Raw genomic sequence first — 19,085 nt, 5'->3', positions numbered from 1 at the left:
ATATTCACACACCCGTAGTGCACCCTGCGAGCGCGGTCCGCACTACGAATGATCATCTGTAGTGCTCCATGTTTCACGGAGCACTACATTCCCAGTTCATTACCATAGCAATCAGGTCCGCATTACAACATGTCCTTTTTTTTTGCAGCACGGATAGCCGCCCCGTTCACATGTATGGACGTGTGAATGGGGTCATTGAATACCATTGGTTCTATGTTCTGTCCGCAATTGCAAGCCCCCAATTGCAGATAGAACAACAGATGTGTGAATATAGCCTTAGTAGTTATAGCCACAGGGTAATAGGGCGGTTTGGAGCACTGGGGTGGGACTACTTCACCCAGAGCACCAAACCATCCGATTACCCTGAGGATATAAATACTAAATACAAGGAAACAGAGCAGAGCACGAAGGTAAGAGAATTCCCTTCATCCTCAGCGCCCTGTGCACAAAAGGGAGATATCAGCAGATTAAATTCATCTAACCTGCTTACAGTTTTCCTTTAAACAATTACAATTTACCGTGAAGCTCTCATTTTCAGTGATGATAAATAAGGCCCAAGTTCAATTATTGCAGGTGACAAACATGTTATACTTTGGCAACTGGAGGTAGTTTTTCTAATATTACCTATTAAGTTGACTCGTCCTGGTGCCCGTGCATAGAATAATGGTTCACTGCCAAACTTTGAGACAAACATTTCCTTCAGCTTTAGCAACCTGCAAATTAAAAAATTTTGTTTTAAAATAAAAATTAGCATATTGCTAAATCAACATACCCATCACATCTATCTTATAGAATGCTTCATAACATACGGTATAAGAAAGATTATTTTGACGTATTGACAGCTATTGATTGGATGTAATTTACAATTTCATGTTTCCTTTTAGTAATGCGGAAATTTAGGCAATAATTAGTAGTGGGGAAAAAAACATTAAAAAGGACTGCAGGTACACTGGGGATACCACCCTGCAGCTGCCACACAATAAGTGGACACTCACCTTTTGTACAATAAAATTGTGCCCGTCATTCACCCCTTAGTGGGGTAATGTAGATGAAGACAGCTGCTGTGCCAGTGGTTGCCAGAAAATCCAAATAGTACGATCAGTACTATCAGTATTGTGGCATTGCCAGTCACTTTAGAATGCTACAATACTCTCCAAAATAATTGTACATTTTTTCAGTAGGTGTAATAGCAGGATGAGTTTTTGCTTTTACATCAGTCGATCCTGTCTGTTCTATGAAGAGGGGAGGGGGAAGAGGAGGGAGATTAGTCGCCAGCAGAGAACAAAGGATTACACAGTAGGACCTGTGTAAAAGCCAGTATTCAGAGGTCAGAGAGGTCAGTGCTGACTGTCAGAGGAGAGAGCCTGGTGATGTAGCTGTAAATTAACTCTTTGTTGTCCTGTTTTGGTGCCTCATCTCCCTCAACCCCTCCCCATAGAAAATCATGAAGACGGGGGGAGAGCTTCAAACTGCTTTTTCATGATAAAAATGCATTTTTCGGCTTATAAACCCAATTACAAAGTCTCTTAAAATTGCCTGTACTATTGATTTCTGAAAAAAAATATGTAAATGACAGTGACCAATGGCGTAGCTATAGGGGTTGCAGGGGTCGCCATGGCGACCGGGCCCCTACGCTAGGGGGGCCCGCACGGCCCCCCTTGCCACTTCCTCCTGTGCTCCCACTATCCGGGGGGGCCGCGGCAGGGGCGGGCTGGGCCGGGGGGCATATGCCCACCGGCCCGGTCCCCCCCGTGCAGTTAAATGGCCGCGGCCGCCGGACCTCTTTAAGTTCAGTGAGCTTCCGGGATGCCGGCCCTGGCCGGAAGCTCACTGATGCAGGACCGCGGCGCCCGGACTTCTCCTTGCTCCTCCTCGGCAGCTGACATGTGACGTCATCATGTCACATGTCAGCCACCGTGCAGTAGAGAGGAGAAGTCCGGGCGCCGCGGTCCTGCATTAGTGAGCTTCCGGCCAGGGCCGGCATCCCGGAAGCTCACTGAACTGAAGAGAAGCTGCCAGGCCTGAGGGAGATCAAGGATCCAGGTGAGGTGAGTTTATTTTTTTTTTCATTTTTTTTTTTTTTCATTTTTTACATAAATGTTGCGATGTGGGGGGGGGGGGGTGCACAAGGGGCCTATACAGGGGGGGGTGCACAAGGGGTTTTTACTATGAGGAGGGGGCTGCACAAGGGGTTTTTACTATGAGGGGGGCTGCACAAGGGGTTTTTACTATGAGGGGGGCTGCACAAGGGGTTTTTACTATGAGGAGGGGGCTGCACAAGGGGTTTTTACTATGAGGGGGGCTGCACAAGGGGTTTTTACTATGAGGGGGGCTGCACAGGGGGTGTATACTATGAGGGGGGCTGCACAGGGGGTGTATACTATGAGGGGGGCTGCACAGGGGGTCTATACTAAAAGGGGGGCTGCACAGGGGCTCTATACTATTGGAGGCGGCTACACAGGAGGTCTATACTATGAGGGGGGGTGCGCAGGGGGTCTATACTATGGGGGGGTACACAGGGGGTCTATACTATGAGGTGGCTGCACAGGGTGTCTATACTATGAGGGGGGCTGCACAGGTGGTCTATACTATGAGGGGGGCTGAACAGGGGGTCTATACTATAAGGGGGGGCTGCACAGGGTGTCTATACTATGAGGGGGGCTGCACAGGGGGTCTATACTATGAGGGGGGCTGAACAGGGGGTCTATACTATAAGGGGGGGCTGCACAGGGGGTCTATACTATGAGGGGAGCTGCACAGGGGGTCTATACTATGAGGGGGGCTACACAGGGGGTCCATACTATGAGAGGGTTACACAGGGGGTCTATACTGTGGGGGGCTAAACAGGGGGTCTATACTGTGGAGGGATACAAAGGGGGTTTATACTGTGGGGGGGCTACACAGGGGGTCTATACTGTGGAGGGGCTACACAGGGGGTCTATACTGTGGAGGGGCTACACAGGGGGTCTATACTGTGGGGGGGGCTACACAGGGGTCTATACTGTGGGGGGGTACACAGGGGGTCTATACTTTGTTGGGGGGCTACACAGGGGGTCTATACTTTGTTGGGGGGGCTACACAGGGGGTCTATACTGTTGGGGGGCTACACAGGGGGTCTATACTGTGGGGGGGCTACACAGGGGGTCTATACTGTGGGGGGGCTACACAGGGGGTCTATACTGTGGGGGGGCTACACAGGGGGTCTATACTTTGTTGGGGGGGCTACACAGGGGGTCTATACTGTGGGGGAACTACACAGGGGGTCTATACTGTGGGGGGGCTACACAGGTGGTCTATATCTACATTATCTGTACTCAGAGATATCACTGTGTTATCTGTGGTGTTACATAGGACTGCAGGTGACTACTACATTATCTGTACTCAGAGATATCACTGTGTTATCTGTGGTGTTACATAGGACTGCAGGTGACATAAGGTGACTTCTCCAGGTTGCAGAAGTTCAAACTTCATTGTGCCTGCTGATAGTTTATTATGGGAGTTTTGCAGCATGTGGCTCTTCAGGTTGCAGCACTACAACCCCCATCATATTCAACTGGCAGTTCATGAGAGTTGTAGTTTTTCAGCTGGAGAGTCAAAGATTGGAATACAATGATTAGACAATGACACAGTACAGTCCATTAATTATAGGGGGCAGTAGTGCAGTACATGAGGTGGAGGCAGTGAGATCAGGTGAGATGGGGGGGCCCCAAACTAAAATTTTGCACCAGGGCCCATCAGCCTTTAGCTATGCCCCTGACAGTGACACATTAAAGGTGAGGGACCTGTAACCTTTACAATATTATGTGGCCACTATGGGGCAATGTACTATTTGTGTGCTTTTTTACAGTAATTGGATAATACTTGAACACCTTGGACACACTTTAGTTTGTGGGACTAGACATATTTGTTATAAGTAGGCAACAATAAATCCATCCATGCACGCACAGAACTTATTCTAGACACAGTATGGAATTTCTATCACGCTCCCAGGCTGCATTCCTACTTGCCAACTAAAGAATGAGATAGGTATATTAGATTGGGAATTTTATATTAAACAACGTATTTTCACTTCAGAATTCCAATCTAAACATTGTAATAGTCCTTAAAAAGCTATTATTCTTGTGTTGATCTGTGCCAAATGCCATTTAATCATCTCTGAATGTGTTTATTTCCACAACAATCCATACCCGCCCAGTTCTTCAGAGTCATGTTTTAGATTTAATTTCAGTGCATGTTACAAGGCATAGTCTGGCTGGCAAATTAAGACTTTCGAGTTACAGGGAATAGCGTAGAGGGAATTGCAGCCAATCTGAAATATCACTTTCTTCTATTTAACAGCGGCATCAGACTGCCAACTGCTGCGAGCAAACTGCAAAACAGTAATTAAAAAGCTGTGGTTGGGTACAAAAGATATCATTATATTGTTATTGAGCAGAACGTTGCCCCAGAATGATTTTAGAAGCATCTACCATTTACGTCATTCAGAAAGACTGCGTAGGTTACGTGCCAAAAGAGATTTACCAGCTTGTGCAATGTGGAAATCAAGTTACGACAGAGGGAAAATAAAAGTAGACAAATTAAATCACAGATAAATTGTAAAGGAAAGAAAGCAATGGCATCAACTCGCTAATTGTTAGGTAATGAACCGCGAGGAATGATTTACTAGTTGTATACAATACAGAATTAGTAGTGCAAACAGCAGCAGATCATAAGCATCCCGCCAACAATCACTGATAAATGATTCAGATCGGTGCAAGCAAATTCACACTAACATTACATGAATGCATTCCTGCATCTGGATTATGGCCGCAAGCCCTAGCTATACTGCAGATCAGAAGACCCCAACAAGTGTGTCAGTATGATGCTAATGGCAAATCAGCACACATGGGTGCACACATTTATTGCCCTGTCCGCATACAGAGTAATTAGGGTTGCAGTGTCATTTTGGATGTTTCAGTGTAATGTAGATTCCAGGTTTCCAAGATTCCAGTTAAAAGCAGTTCCTCACCACTTTAAAACTTTTTATATAATGCTGCCCTTATATGCTGCGTTTACACGTAACTATAATTGGCCCGATCGTACGATTAACGATGTCGGAGTAACATTTTTTTTTCATAACGAGCAGCGTTTAGACGGTACGATATATCGTATGGAAAATTCGTTGTGCGATCGTTTCGCGAACGCTTCAGCCTATCTCACACATTGGTTAAATCGGCGAACGACTGTTCACACGGAACGATTTGCAATTTTTTTGCGAACGACGAACGACGATTTGATAACATGTTGAAAGATCAAAATGCGCGATGTATCGTTCGTCGTATGATCGTTCGCTGTGTTTACACGTACGATTATCGTTCGAATTCGAATATTTGATATAATTAAAAGGTTGAACAGGAGGAGCTGCTTTTTACTTTATAGCTGACTCATTAGCAAACAGCAGGGAAACCCCAATACCTTTTTTTTTTTTATAACAAAAAAATAAAGTGTACCTACCTACCTGCCTTTAAAGTGTACCTACCATTTAAATAAACTAGTAATCTGGACCTTCTGATGTACCAATATGTCATGGGTATAATAAAAATAATAATATAAAATTTATTTGTATAGCGCCAACAGATTCCGCAGCGCTTTTCTTTTTTTTTTCAAGTGTATTCAAGTGACTGGATCCCATGAAGTACCTGTATGTCATGGGTAGTGTTCCCTTTAAGCTTTGCGGCGTACGGCCGCGCAGTGTAACAGGAACCCTGCTAACTGCCGCCAGCCGCCCGCTCAGCCCGGAGGTGGGCTGCAAGCTAGAGTGGGATCGGGGACACAAGCCTTAGATATCCCATTCAGAGCGCCTTCCTGATGTGTGTGCGTCTCTTTAAGACACACGCACTGTCAGATGCACGCACGTCGGAGCAAAACAGAAAGCTAGCTGCTTCCTGTTCTGCTAGCTGTAAGCCTCGGGCTTCCGGCGTGGAATGCGTCCCTTCTTCATGCCCCGGAGGCTCATTGGAGGGGAAAAGAGCTGCGGGGTAGTGCTGTGTAAGGTGAGTTTTTGCTGTTGTTTTCAATTATCTTCATTGCGCAACATATGGGGGCATCAGGGGCCTAACTTATATAAGGGAGAACAGGGGGATTAACATCAGAAAAAGGGCACAGAGGGAACCTAGCTACTGTATAGGGGGCACAAGTGGGGAACCTTACAACTATATGGGGGATAACTACTATACGGCTAAACAGATGGGGCCTAGCTGCTATATTACGGCACAGAGTGAGCCTAACTTCTATTATATGACCACAGAAAGGGATAAGCTATTGTAGAAGCACAGATGGGGACCCTTTTACAATATGTTACCACAAAGAGGGCCTGTCTATTTCAGAAAAGCACAAAGGGACCCAAATAGTATTTGATGGCCCAACTACTTCATGGGAGCACACAGTGGGCACAGGTACAGTGTGCAGAAGTACAGATGGGCTCTCGGTATAGAGGGGGGGGATGGTGCTGAAGGAGGAGACTAAAATATTTGTAAATCTTGCAATGACAAGTTGTGACCGGGAGAAGTCTTCATGATGGCCGGGCCAGATAGAGTAGAAAGAAAAAGTGAGCATCTCGGAGAGGACGTCCCCTGTGAGTCACTGGATGATGCTGTGTACACCAATAGAACTACATTTCTAAATATTGAATCTGCAACAAATGTCCATGTGAATGTGTTCACTAATGGGGTTCCTGTGTTACGTTTTTAGTTTGCCCAACTCACCTGCCATTCTGCTCAGCAGTGGCTGAAGCTTAGAGGGAACATTGGTCATGGTTCCTTAACCCCTTAACCCTTTAAGGACATGGCCCATTTTCGTTTTTACGTTTTCGGTTTTTCCTCCTTGTGCATAAAAGGTCATAGCACTTGCATTTTTCCACCTAGAAACCCACATGAGCCCTTATTTTTTGGGTCACTAATTGTACTTTGCAATTACAGGCTGAATTTTTGCATAAAGTACACTGCGAAACCAGAAAAAAATTCAAAGTGTGGTGAAATTGAAAAAAAAAACGCATTTCTTTTATTTGGGGGAAATGTGTTTTTACGCCATTCGCCCTGGGGTAAAACTGACTTGTTATGCATGTTCCTCAAGTTGTTACGATTAAAACGATATATAACATGTATAACTTATATTGTATCTGATGGCCTGTAAAAAATTCAAACCGTTGTTAACCAACATACGTTCCTTAAAATCGCTCCATTCCCAGGCTTATAGCGCTTTTATCCTTTGGTCTATGGGGCTGTGCGAGGTGTCATTTTTTGCGCCATGATGTGATCTTTCTATCGGTACCTTGATTGCCCATATACGTCTTTTTGATCGCTTTTTATTACATTTTTTCTGGATTTGATGCGACCAAAAATGCGCAATTTTGCACTTTGGGATTTTTTTGCGCTGACGCCGTTTACCGTACGAGATCAGGAATGTGATTAATTAATAGTTCGGGCGATTACGCACGCGGCGATACCAAACATGTTTATTTATTTATTTATTTGTTTACTTTTATTTAAAACCTGGGAAAAGGGGGGTGATTCAGACTTTTATTAGGGGAGGGGGCTTTTTACTATAAACAACACTTTATTTATTTTTTTTACACATATACTAGAAGCCCCCCTAGGGGACTTCTAGTATATACACTGTGATCTCTCATTGAGATCTCTGCAGCATAGATATGCTGCAGAGATCCATGAGATCGGCACTCGTTTGCTTTCGGCTGCTGCAGCCGGAAGTAAACGAGTGCCGAGCCGGGGACGGCGCCATCTTGGACGCGTCCCCGGCCGGCATCAGTAACGGAGATCGCTCCTCCGGGACAAGGTCCCGGAGGAGCGATCTCCCCCACTAGACACCAGGGAAACGTTGCCTCCGGTAATCGGAGGCAGCTGTCAACTTTGACAGCTGCCTCCGATTAGCTAATTAGCGGGCACGGCGATCCGACCGTGCCCGCTAATAGCAGCGGTCCCGGGCTACTCGCGGCACCCGGGATCGCGGCACTTCAAAGCGGGGCCGCCGCGCGGCCCCGCTTTGAAGTGCAAGTGAGGACATATGACGTACCGGTACGTCATATGTCCTTAAGAGGTTAAGGTCAAAGCCAATTTTCGTTTTTGCACTTTTGCTTTTCCCACTTTATGTTTAAAAGTCCATAGCATTGCATTTTTTCACCTAGAGACGTATATGAGCGCTTATTTTTTGCGAAACCAATTGTACTTTGCAATGACAGGCATTATTTTTCCATAACATATGCTGCAAAAACGGAAAAAAATCATTTGTGCTGTCAAATTAAAAAAAAAAAAAAAAGGAATTTGTTTTGATTTCGGGGAGTTTTGCATTTACGCCGTTCGCCCTATGGTAAAAATGACTGGTTATGCATGTTCCTCAAGTCGTTACGATTACAACGATATATAACATGTATAACTTTTATATTATCTGATGGCTTCAAAATTTAAACCGTTGTTAACAAATATACAGTATGTTCCTTAAAATCGCTCTATTCCCAGGCTTATAGGGCTTTTATCCTTTGGTCTATGGGGCTGTGTGAGGTGTCATTTTTTGCGCCATGACATGTACTTTCTATCGGTAACTTGATTGCGCATATACGACTTTTTGATCACTTTTTATTAAATTTTTTCTGGATTTGATGCGACCAAAAATGCGCAATTTTGCACTTTGGAATTTTTTTGCGCTGACGCCATTTACTGTGCGAGATCAGGAATGTGATTAATTAATAGTTCGGGCGATTACGCGCGCGGCGATACTAAATATGTTTGTTTATTTGTTTATTTATTTATATTTATAAAATGGGAAAAGGGGGGTGATTTGGACTTTTAATAGGGGAGGGGGCTTTTTATTATTAAAAAAACATTTTTACTTTACTTTTACTAGAAGCCCCCCTAGGGGACTTGTATATAGACAGCACTGATCTCTCATAGAGATCAATGCTGTGTATATACACAGCAAAGATCGATCAGATCGGTCATAGATTGCTATGGCCTGCTGCAGGCCATAGCAATCTATTGACAGCTGCACTTAGAGGCTTAATTAGCCGGCGTGGCAACGGGACCCGCGCCGGCTAATAGAGGCACTGCCCGGCTGCACATGTCAGCCGGGATCAGCGCCTTTCAGAGCGGGGTCCCGGCGGGACCCCTCTCTGAACACCCCGTGCGGCACCATGACGTATCAGATATGTCATGGGTCGCTAAGGGGTTAAGGGGTAGAAGTAATTTACAAATCTCTATAACTTTTGACCACTAGTTAATTTGCTCTAAACTCCTTTTTTTTTTAATAGCGCAGCGAGGGAAGCAATTTTATGCCTTCTATAAGGAAAGGCCCAGTTCATAATCAGACCACACTTTTAGGGTGGGTTCACACATAGCGGAATCACAGCAGATTTCACGCTGCAAGTTTGCAGCGTAATCCGCTGTGATTCCCAGTACTGTCAGTTTTAATAGGTTTACATACTTGAAGGTAAACGCTGCCCCCCCTTAACCTGACGCGGCCCGGTACTTTATTGATTTGCGCTCCGGCCTGCTTCTGGGGCTTCCACCTCCCTGGCGTCCCTCTCAGCCAATCAGTGTGCAGTGTGAAATCTGCTGCAATTCCATATGTGTGAACCCACTCATTTTTGGAATGCTCTAAAGGCAGACACCAATAACAGAACAAAGGGAGGGTTATGGTACTAAATTTATTAGTATATGAAATGCATTACAAACAGAAATCAAATTTATTGATAATGATGAAAATAATAATAATAATAATAATAATAATAATAATAATAATAATAATAATAATTACAAAAGAATGATGGTAGCTTAGGACAGCTAAAAACACTTTATTGTAAAAACACTGGGCAAAGTGGAATAGCAACAATAAGGTAAACATGTAATATGCGCATGTAACTTTACTTCAGTTAAAAGTACGTGTGACATCCACTAGATGGTGCTGTGGCTTCACAGTATATGTATGCTAACTTACACATTCAAATGCCACACATCTACCCTGTTTTTTTCTTGAAAATAAGCCCTTGCTTGATTTTGCTGAATTTTTAGACTAGGCCTTAACTATAAGCCTTCCTCCATAGAGTACAAGAAAGAAATCCAGCATAGTGTGTCATTGTTGCTCAATGAAAAATGAACACTTACCCCGAAAATTAACTGTGTTGGATCAATAAAACAAAATATAATTAATAAAGGAAGCATAAGTTACACATAGAAAACTAAACCCTGTTCTCCATTTCTTCCTGTACAAAGTGGTATATTTTTTCCAGTCTGACACAGTGCTCTCTGCTGCCACCTCTGTCCCTGTTAGGAACTGTCCAGAGCAGGAGAGGTTTTCCATGAGGATTTGCTCTGGATGGTTCCTGTCACAGACAGAGGTGGCAGCAGAGAGCACTATGTCAGAGTAGATAAGTAGTGATAAACGCAAAAGTAGCTCATAAGTACTGGGAAAAGTGAAAATTATTATGTTAATTTGTTTTCCCTGAGACCCATTGGCATCACAACATATGGGGTATTTTCGCCCCTGCGAGCCCCTGGGACGAAGGAATTTTAATGAAATAAATAAGCAAAGCTTTAATCCCCTCCTCCAGGAAGTATAATAGGCCCCACCTTCCCCACACACCTCAGTCAAATTATAACGAAAACAATAATACAGGGCGGGTGCCTTGTGATGCCAATGGGTCTCAGGGAAAACAAATTAACATAATAATTTTCACTTCCCTATCGTCCCATTGGCATCACAACATATGGGGAACTAGCAAGTATCCTCATTGGGTGGGTCATTAATTACGGCAGCAGAAAGTACGGATTTAGCAAATACCGTTCTGGATGAACATAGAGACTGTAACCTATAATGGTTGACAAAGGTGGAAACTGAAGACCAGGTTGCCGCCTGACATATGTCCTCAATGGGCACTGATGTGCGCTCTGCCCAACTAGAGGCTACAGCCCTGGTTGAATGAGCTCTAGTGAACTCAGGTGGAGACATTCCAGCTGAAGTATAACAGAGGCCTATACAATCGCATATCCAACGCGATATTGTAGGTTTTGAGGCCTTTTTACCTCTGTTTTTACCAGCAAACAAAATGAAAAAATTTTCCTCTTTACGAAAAATATCAACTCTATTCAGGTATAACCTGATAGATCTGGACACGTCCAACAGTGAGAGATCCAGGACTTCTTCAGATGAAGATGCAGGAGAGAAAAAAGGAAGGACCACCGACTGGTTAATGTTGGCGTGAGATGCCACCTTCGGAAGAAACCCTGGAAGGAACTTCAAGATGACCTTATCCTGAGAAAACATTATGTAAGGGGGCGCAGAACCCAAAGCCTGTAGCTCCCCTACCCTCTTGGCAGAAGTAATCGCCAAGAGAAAGGCAACTTTAAACGAAAGGAACTTGAAGTCCGTTTCTTCCAATGGCTCGAACGGCGGAAGACATAGACGTCTTAATACTAGGGATAGATCCCAGGTATCTACCTGTCTCACCAGACTAGGCCTTAGCCTAGTCACAGCCTTAACAAAGTTTTTTACCTCGAGGATCTGAAAGAGACGGCAGTTCAGGTGAGCCGATAGGGCTGCAATCTGTACCTTAATGGATCCGGGTCTCAACCCCTTATCGAACCCCTCCTGCAGGAATTCTAGCAACTGTGGAGTAGATGGTTTTGTAGGGTCGATCTCCTTGGTAGAACACCAGTTCTGAAAAATCTTCCAGATTCGGAGGTAGGATTTATTCGTAGCACTACTTCGTGCATGAGAAAGAGTATGCAAAACTTTCTCAGAAAACCCGGTATTTAGTATGGTCCCTCCAGCCTCCAAGCTGTTAGGCTGAGGCTGGCTAGGTCCTTGCACAGATGATGTCCCTGGGATATCAGATCTGGCTGTAGAGGGAGTTTCCAGAATTCTCCCTTGCTCATGTTCATGAGTAGCGTGAACCATGACCTCTTCGGCCAGAATGGGGTCACCATTATAATTGTCGCCTGATCCAATCGAATCTTCGCTAGAACTCGTGGGATCATGGCGATGGGTGGATAGATGTAAGCCAGCCGAAATGCCCATGGTATGGTCATCGCATCGACTATTGTCGGGTTGTCCGCTGCATATAGGGAGCAAAATCTCGTCAGTTTGGCATTGCTTGCTGATGCCATAAGATCGATTTGGGGAAGTCCCCATCTGCGAGTTATCTGAGTGAACACTCTCCTCGAGAGAGACCACTCCCCTGGGACCGTAAGTCCTCGACTTAGTCGATCCGCCAGAGTATTGTGTATCCCTCTGATGTGCATTGCAGATAGCCTGGACACCCTGGTCTCTGCCCAGATGAAAATCTTCTCCACCTCTTTGAGGAGCAAAGGGGATCTGGTACCTCCCTGTTTGTTCAGGTAAGCAACGCAGGCAACGTTGTCTGTCCTGATCCTTACAGACTTGTGCAATATTATTGGTGAAAAATGAAGAAGAGCAAGATAAATTGCCCTCAGTTCTCTTACATTGGAGGGAAGCATGGATTCTAGGGGACTCCAAAGTCCCGATATTGTTCTGTCCGACAGGTGGGCTCCCCATCCTGTGCCTGAAGCGTCCGTCGTTATGGTGACCCAGTGTGGCTCTGAAATCAAAACTCCATGTTTGACCTGCCTCCACCACATCAGGGATTCTCTTGTTCGTGTGGACAAGGTATGAACTGTGTCCAGATCCTCCAGTCTCCGGCTCCAAACGGCTAGGACCTCTGTTTGTAGGAATCTCATGTGCCACAGTGCCCAAGGCACTGCCTCGGCTGCTGAAGCGAGGAGTCCTAGGAATCTCATAAGGGTTCTTATGGAGACCTGGCGAGGAGGAACAAGAAATTGAGCACCTGCCTGGATTCGTTCGACTCTGGGGGTTGATAAGAATAGTCTCATCTGTGCAGAATCTATCAGAAATCTCAGGAACACCTTGGTTCTGGATGGGACTAGATCTGATTTGTCTAGGTTGATAAGCCAACCCAACTGCTGAAGTATGTCCTGGACATAATTCAACTGCTGATTCAGAAGATTCTGAGTCTGAGCCATAATCAACCAGTCGTCGAGGTATGGGATGATCTTTATCCCCTCCAGACGAAATAGGACCATCATGGCCGACACTATCTTTGTAAATATGTAGGGAGCAGAAGTTACCCCGAATGGGAGAACTCTGAATTGATAGTGTCTTACCTGGCCTCTGAGATGGATGGCAATCCTCAGATATTTTCTGTGCTCTCTTAGAATAGGAACATGGAGATAGGCGTCTTGGAGATCCACCGATGCCATGAAATCTCCCTCTTGGAGGATTGCTCTCACCGACTTTATGTTTTCCATGCGGAATTTTCTTTTCACTATGAATTTGTTTAGAAACCGCAAGTCTATAATAGGTCTCCACCTTCCTGATGGCTTGGGTACGAGAAATACCGGCGAGTACACACCTTGACCAATTTCCAATGGAGGAACGTCTTCCAGCGCCTGTATGGACAAGAGGTGAAGAATCTCCTCCTCCAGAACTATCTGTTTTTCTGGTCTTAGTTTTCGAGAGATTAGAAACCTTGGAGGAGGAAGGAGAGAAAAATGAAGGACATACCCATTGCGGATAAGGTTTACTATCCACAGATCCTTTATTAACCTCTCCCATGCCGGGAGAAACAAACTTAGACGCCCCCCTACCGGGATACTTCTGGCGTCAGAAGTCGGGTTTTTTATTGTCCTTATTAGGCTGCTTGCCTGGTCCTCTCCTGGAATAATTCTTCCCTCTTCCTCTGTACTGGTATCTAGTCCTTCCACGCTGAGGAGATTTGGCTCTCCGAAAGGACTCCCGAGTTTTATAGGATAGAGGAAGAGACTTCCCTTTTTTGTCTGACATCTCTTCCATCAGTCTGTCCAGCTCCGTGCCAAATAGCCTTCCTGGTTGGAATTCCATGTTGCACAACTGAAACTTGGAATTTGCATCACCAAACCAGGGTCTTAGCCATAATGCTCTTCTACCAGCAGTAGACAGAGCCATTGACTTAGAGGCTAGTCTTGTCCCTTGCGATGCTGCATCGCAGAGAAAATCTATGGCCATATTTACTTCCTTGAAGGAGCGAAGGATCTTATCCCTGCTTACCCCCGATTCCAAGTTTTCTTGGATCTTAGCCAGCCAACGCCTGAGGCTTCTAGAAACCTCGAATGAGGATATGGAAACTGCCCCTTGGGCAGCGGCCGCAGTGTAAGATCTCTTAAAGGCCACCTCGACCCTTCTATCCATAGGGTCCTTTAAGTTAGAGCCGTCCTCCGCAGGTAAAACCGTGCGTTTAGATAACTTGGCAATGGCTGTATCGACCTTGGGAGGTTCTAACCACTCCTTACATTGGTCCTCCTTGAGGACATATAAGGTTTTGAACCTCTTACTAAGAACCGGGGCTTTCTCCGGTTTTTTCCACTCCGTTTGTAACATGGTCATAGATGTCTCTCCGACATGAAAAGCCCTAGGCTTTCCCCTGGAGGACTGACCTTCCTCTAATTCTTCAGGATGGATCTCCGCCTGCACCGCCTTCCTTAGCTTATAGATCCTATCGGTGGTGAAGTATCCCTTGAACAGCTCTTTCTCATCTTCCGATGTGGAAGATGACTCAGACGAGGAGGAGGACTTGTCCTGTTGGCTTTTAGACAGAACCGACCCCTAGGGTAGAATAATATATATCAGATTCACTGAGAGGCACCATTTCTCAGCCAGACAATATATACTCACAGGCTGAGAAGTGGAAGGAGATATGCTACGCTTACTCCTCTTCTTGGAAGTATGCTGGACTATTTGACTAGCAGCCAAAGACTTTTGTACATAGTCCTTAACCCACACAACAACGTCCTGGACGTCGGGTTCATCATTGGACCTAGGTTTAGGTCTGCAAGACTCACAGCGAACTGTAATACATATATATATATATATATCAACATCCTTTTTCTCTCAAGAAAAAAATGGAATAATCTTATCTGAATAGATGATCTTCATACGGTATTCATATCCGTCCGGCAACGGAGTCTCACAATCTGCACAAGTAAAATGCTTTCTTTTTGAAGACTTTTTACTAGATGGAGTAGTATCCATTTCCGACATCTAGGAAGAGCAAATACATGTTTCAATAGACCTAGTCTAATGACCAAACACAATAGACAGCAATTCCAAACCATGCCACAAGGTGGCAGCAGAGTACTTACTTTCAGTATAGCAGGTAGCTTTACCAAGTAGCTGGAAACAAGTAGTGGTGGATACTGTGTACTCTGCCAAGCAGGAAACAGCACCCAAGATCTAACCGAGATCAGACCTCACTCAGACGGCCACTGTCTCTCTATATATACCTGCAGCTCTGCGGTGGAAACGCACGCACCGCGAGCTGCCCCGAAACCGGAAGTGACGTAGCGCCGACGCGGCGCTGACACGCACGCGTCATGCGTTCCACAGCCCGGCCAAACCGGAAGTGACGTGACACCGCTATGGAACGCACTATGCGTTCCACAGTAACACAAGCTAAAATAAGCATACCGCAATCCTGATGAGCTGGATACGCCATGCTGCTGAATACCGGCCTGATGCGGGATCCTGCGGTGACACCTGGACATCCTGGCAACTCCGCAGGTATCTTAAATAAAGAAATAGGGAGGAGGGAGAGAGTCCCCTAGGGCTTTCAGGAAACGAAGAAAAAAAGACTGAGGTGTGTGGGGAAGGTGGGGCCTATTATACTTCCTGGAGGAGGGGATTAAAGCTTTGCTTATTTATTTCATTAAAATTCCTTCGTCCCAGGGGCTCGCAGGGGCGAAAATACCCCATATGTTGTGATGCCAATGGGACGATAGGGAATAAGGTTTTTAAATAGACGTAAATTACAGATCTATTTAACTTTCTTACAAAAGCTGAGTGTAAAGAAAAAAGAACTTTGCCAGAGTACCCCTTTAAAAAGCCTTTCAGGAATTCTTGAAACAGAATTTCTGCCTAGATAATAAACCAAGCATGAACTATTGAAACCCTATACCATCTGGAAACATTATTACACAAAGCAACGTGACTGAGGAGAAAAGTAGGAAGATCCACAATTTGAACGATATGTACCCACACTACATAGAAAGATAGGTCCAGTTTTATTCATGTTTTTATAATGTAGTATGGTTTTCATATGTTCACTTAAAGGGGTAGTGCGGCGGTAAAAAATTATTCACAGAATAACACACATTACAAAGTTATACAACTTTGTAATGTATGTTATGTCTGTGAATCGCCCCCTTCCCCTGTCCCACCACCCCCACCCGTGTACCCGGAAGTGTGGTGCGCTATACTCACCTGTCACGTGCCGACACCCGTCTCCGATCTTCATTCAGTGACGTCTTCTTCGGCCGGCGAACAGCTCCGACTGTCCCGAATGCCGGCCGCCCTCTACAGAGTCATCCATGCTCAGCCGCGATTGGCTGAGCATAACTGTGCTCAGCCAATCACGACTGAGCACAGTTGTGACGCGGCGGAGGGGGGGACGGGCGGCAGGAATTCGTCCGTCCGTCCGAAGATGATGTTTGGCACAAAATGGCGGACGGCCCTCGACACGGATCAGGTAATGTATAATGCACATCACACTTCCGGGTACACGGGCGGGGGTGGGGGGACACGGGGAAGGGGGCGATTCACAGACATAACATACATTACAAAGTTGTATAACTTTGTAATGTGTGTTATTCTGTGAATAATTTTTCTAGCGCCGCACTACCCCTTTAAGATGTTTTGCTTAATACTACTCCTATGTGCCTTTCTAACTCATTTCCCCCTTTCCATAGTTTATTAAACTGCCCACAGCAACCAATCACAGCTCAGCTTTCATTTCACCAGAGAAGGAAGCTGAGCTGTGATTGGTTAATGTGGGCAGTTTATGCTGCGTTTACACGTAAAGATTATCGTGCGAATTTGCACGATAACGATTGAATTTGAACGATAATCGTACGTGTAAACACAGCAAACGATCAAACGACGAGCGAGAAATCGTTCATTTTGATCTTTGAATATGTTCTCAAATCGTCGTTGATCGTTCGTAAAAAATTCGCAGATCGTTCCGTGTGAACAGTCGTTCGCTGATTTAACCAATGTGTGAGATCGCGATCGCAAAACAAATTTTCCGTACGATATATCGTACCATCTAAACGCTGATCGTTATGAAAAAAAAACGTTACTCTGACATTGTTAATTGTACGTTCGGGCCAATTATCGTTTGTGTAAACGCAGGATTACACCGTTTAATAAATCTGGGCCATAGTTTTCCTCATGGTCAGGTAGTTTGCACCATTTGTAGTTGTAATCTGGAGAGGTTTGCTAATACATTGTTTCAATAAAGTTATATTACTTTGAAATATAACTTCATTAAAATAAATGTAGTGTTTATTATTTGTACCATAGCCCCTGCCGTTGAGTGGCAGCAGTTAGGGCTCACACAGGCCCCTCTGCTGCCAACAACGTTTGTTTTGGCTATCTAAACCATGCAGTTCACGATCCCCTGTTCAGAACAAGTGCTGCTGCACAATGTTATACAGAGCGTTATTGATAGAGGTGATTACTATCAGTCCTCGCTCTGTTAGTGGTTCTAGCTGAGTGAGTGGTCATAGCAAGCACTGCTCACAGTGGAAAGGCTGCCACACTGTGCTATAGTGACATATAGCTTCCCCCAGGTAATGTTTAGACTATGGGTCTCCAAACTGCGGCCCTCCAGGTGTTGCAAAACCACAACTCCCATCATGCCTGGACAGCTATAACTTTGGATTTGGCTGCCCAGGCATGATGGGAAATGTAGTTTTGCAACAGCTAGAGACCCACAGTTTAGTACGGGGGGGGGGGCGCACTGCAGTTACAGATACAAACAGTGGCAGCATAAGGTAAGGGCCTGTGCCGTCCCTTGCTGCTGCCGTTTAATGGAAATGGACAAATAAAATAATCAACTTTTTTATTAAAACAAGGTTTAGCAAAAAAAAAAAAAAATTTGAAGGGAGGGATCTGAACAACCGTGTAATTATGTGGAGGTCTAAGTGGTACAGTGCTTCTTTAAATGAGAAGCCCTGCAAAATTCAAAAAAGGGAGGAAGGCCGGGGGTGAAGGAAAAAAATGAATAAAATGAAGTAACCCATCCTCGTGTCGCTCCTGGGCTCCCTTAACAGCCAACAGTGTCCTGCAGCCCTTCCAGCTGCAACATCACGTCCCCAGCCGAGTGATTGTCCGCTTAGCCAACCAGTGATTGGGGTGGGACAGCGCACTGATTGGCTGAGCGGGACGTGCACCCGGGAACCCCCGAAGCAAGCTGGATGTTGGAGCAGGTAATGTATATGCTCCAGCTGGCCGGGGGTTAACAGGGCGGTCTTCCGTCATACTGGCAGCGGGATGTCCATCCCGCTGCGAGTATGCCTGCCCATAGACTTTACAGGGCAGGGATCCGCAGCAGATGTCACTACGAATTTGCAGTGAGAAATCCGCTGCGGATCCGTCCTGTGTGAGGCTGCATTCACACGTTCCGTGTTCCGCACGGAACACGGACGTAGAATGCCTGTAACGGACTTTCCCCCGCCTGGGCAGCATCTGTGATAAGATACTGAGAGCGGGGAAACTGTATAGATATGCACCGCGCTGTAATGAATCAGTCATTACAGCGCGGCTCATATCAGTACAGTTGCCCCACTCCCAGCATCTTACCACAGATGCTGCCCAGGTGGGGGAGAGTCCGTTACAGGCATTCCACGTGCGTGTTCCGTGCGGAACACAGAAGGTTTGAATGCAGCCTAAGGGTACAAACACACACGGCATATACGCTGCGTATTTACTGCTGCGATACGCAGCAAATACGCAGCAGATTAGATCTAAATAACTAAACACAGCATAAAATCTGCTGCGTATCTGCTGCGTATACGCTGTGTGTGTTTGTACCCTAAGGCTACAAACCCACTTGGCGGGTCTGCAGCGAGTCCCCTCGCTGCGTATTTGCAGCGACACTCGCTGCAGATCCCGGCCCTATACTTTTAATGGCAGACAAACACGCAGCAGGGATGTACATCCCTGCTGCGTTTGTCTGCAGCCCACACCAT

The 19,085-nt window shown here is 45.5% G+C and overlaps 1 protein-coding gene across 3 annotated transcripts in view; it reads right to left on the bottom strand.

The window, feature by feature from the left end:
- The window catches only part of GALK2 (galactokinase 2), a 172,797-nt gene that overhangs the window by 137,986 nt on the left and 15,726 nt on the right, over positions 1 to 19,085 (bottom strand). For 2 of the 3 annotated variants that reach the window (XM_069983250.1, XM_069983267.1), the window contains exon 2: positions 625 to 713. The exons of the other annotated variant lie outside the window; for it this stretch is intronic. In XM_069983250.1, the coding sequence (XP_069839351.1) occupies positions 625 to 694 (70 nt within the window). In that variant the 5' untranslated portion in view covers positions 695 to 713. The remainder of the gene's footprint in view (positions 1 to 624; positions 714 to 19,085) is intronic. 3 annotated transcript variants of the gene reach the window in all.

Source organism: Dendropsophus ebraccatus, chromosome 1, assembly GCF_027789765.1.
Source record: "Dendropsophus ebraccatus isolate aDenEbr1 chromosome 1, aDenEbr1.pat, whole genome shotgun sequence".
Classification (NCBI taxonomy): domain Eukaryota; kingdom Metazoa; phylum Chordata; class Amphibia; order Anura; family Hylidae; genus Dendropsophus; species Dendropsophus ebraccatus.
This window is presented reverse-complemented; position numbering and strand designations above follow the sequence as displayed.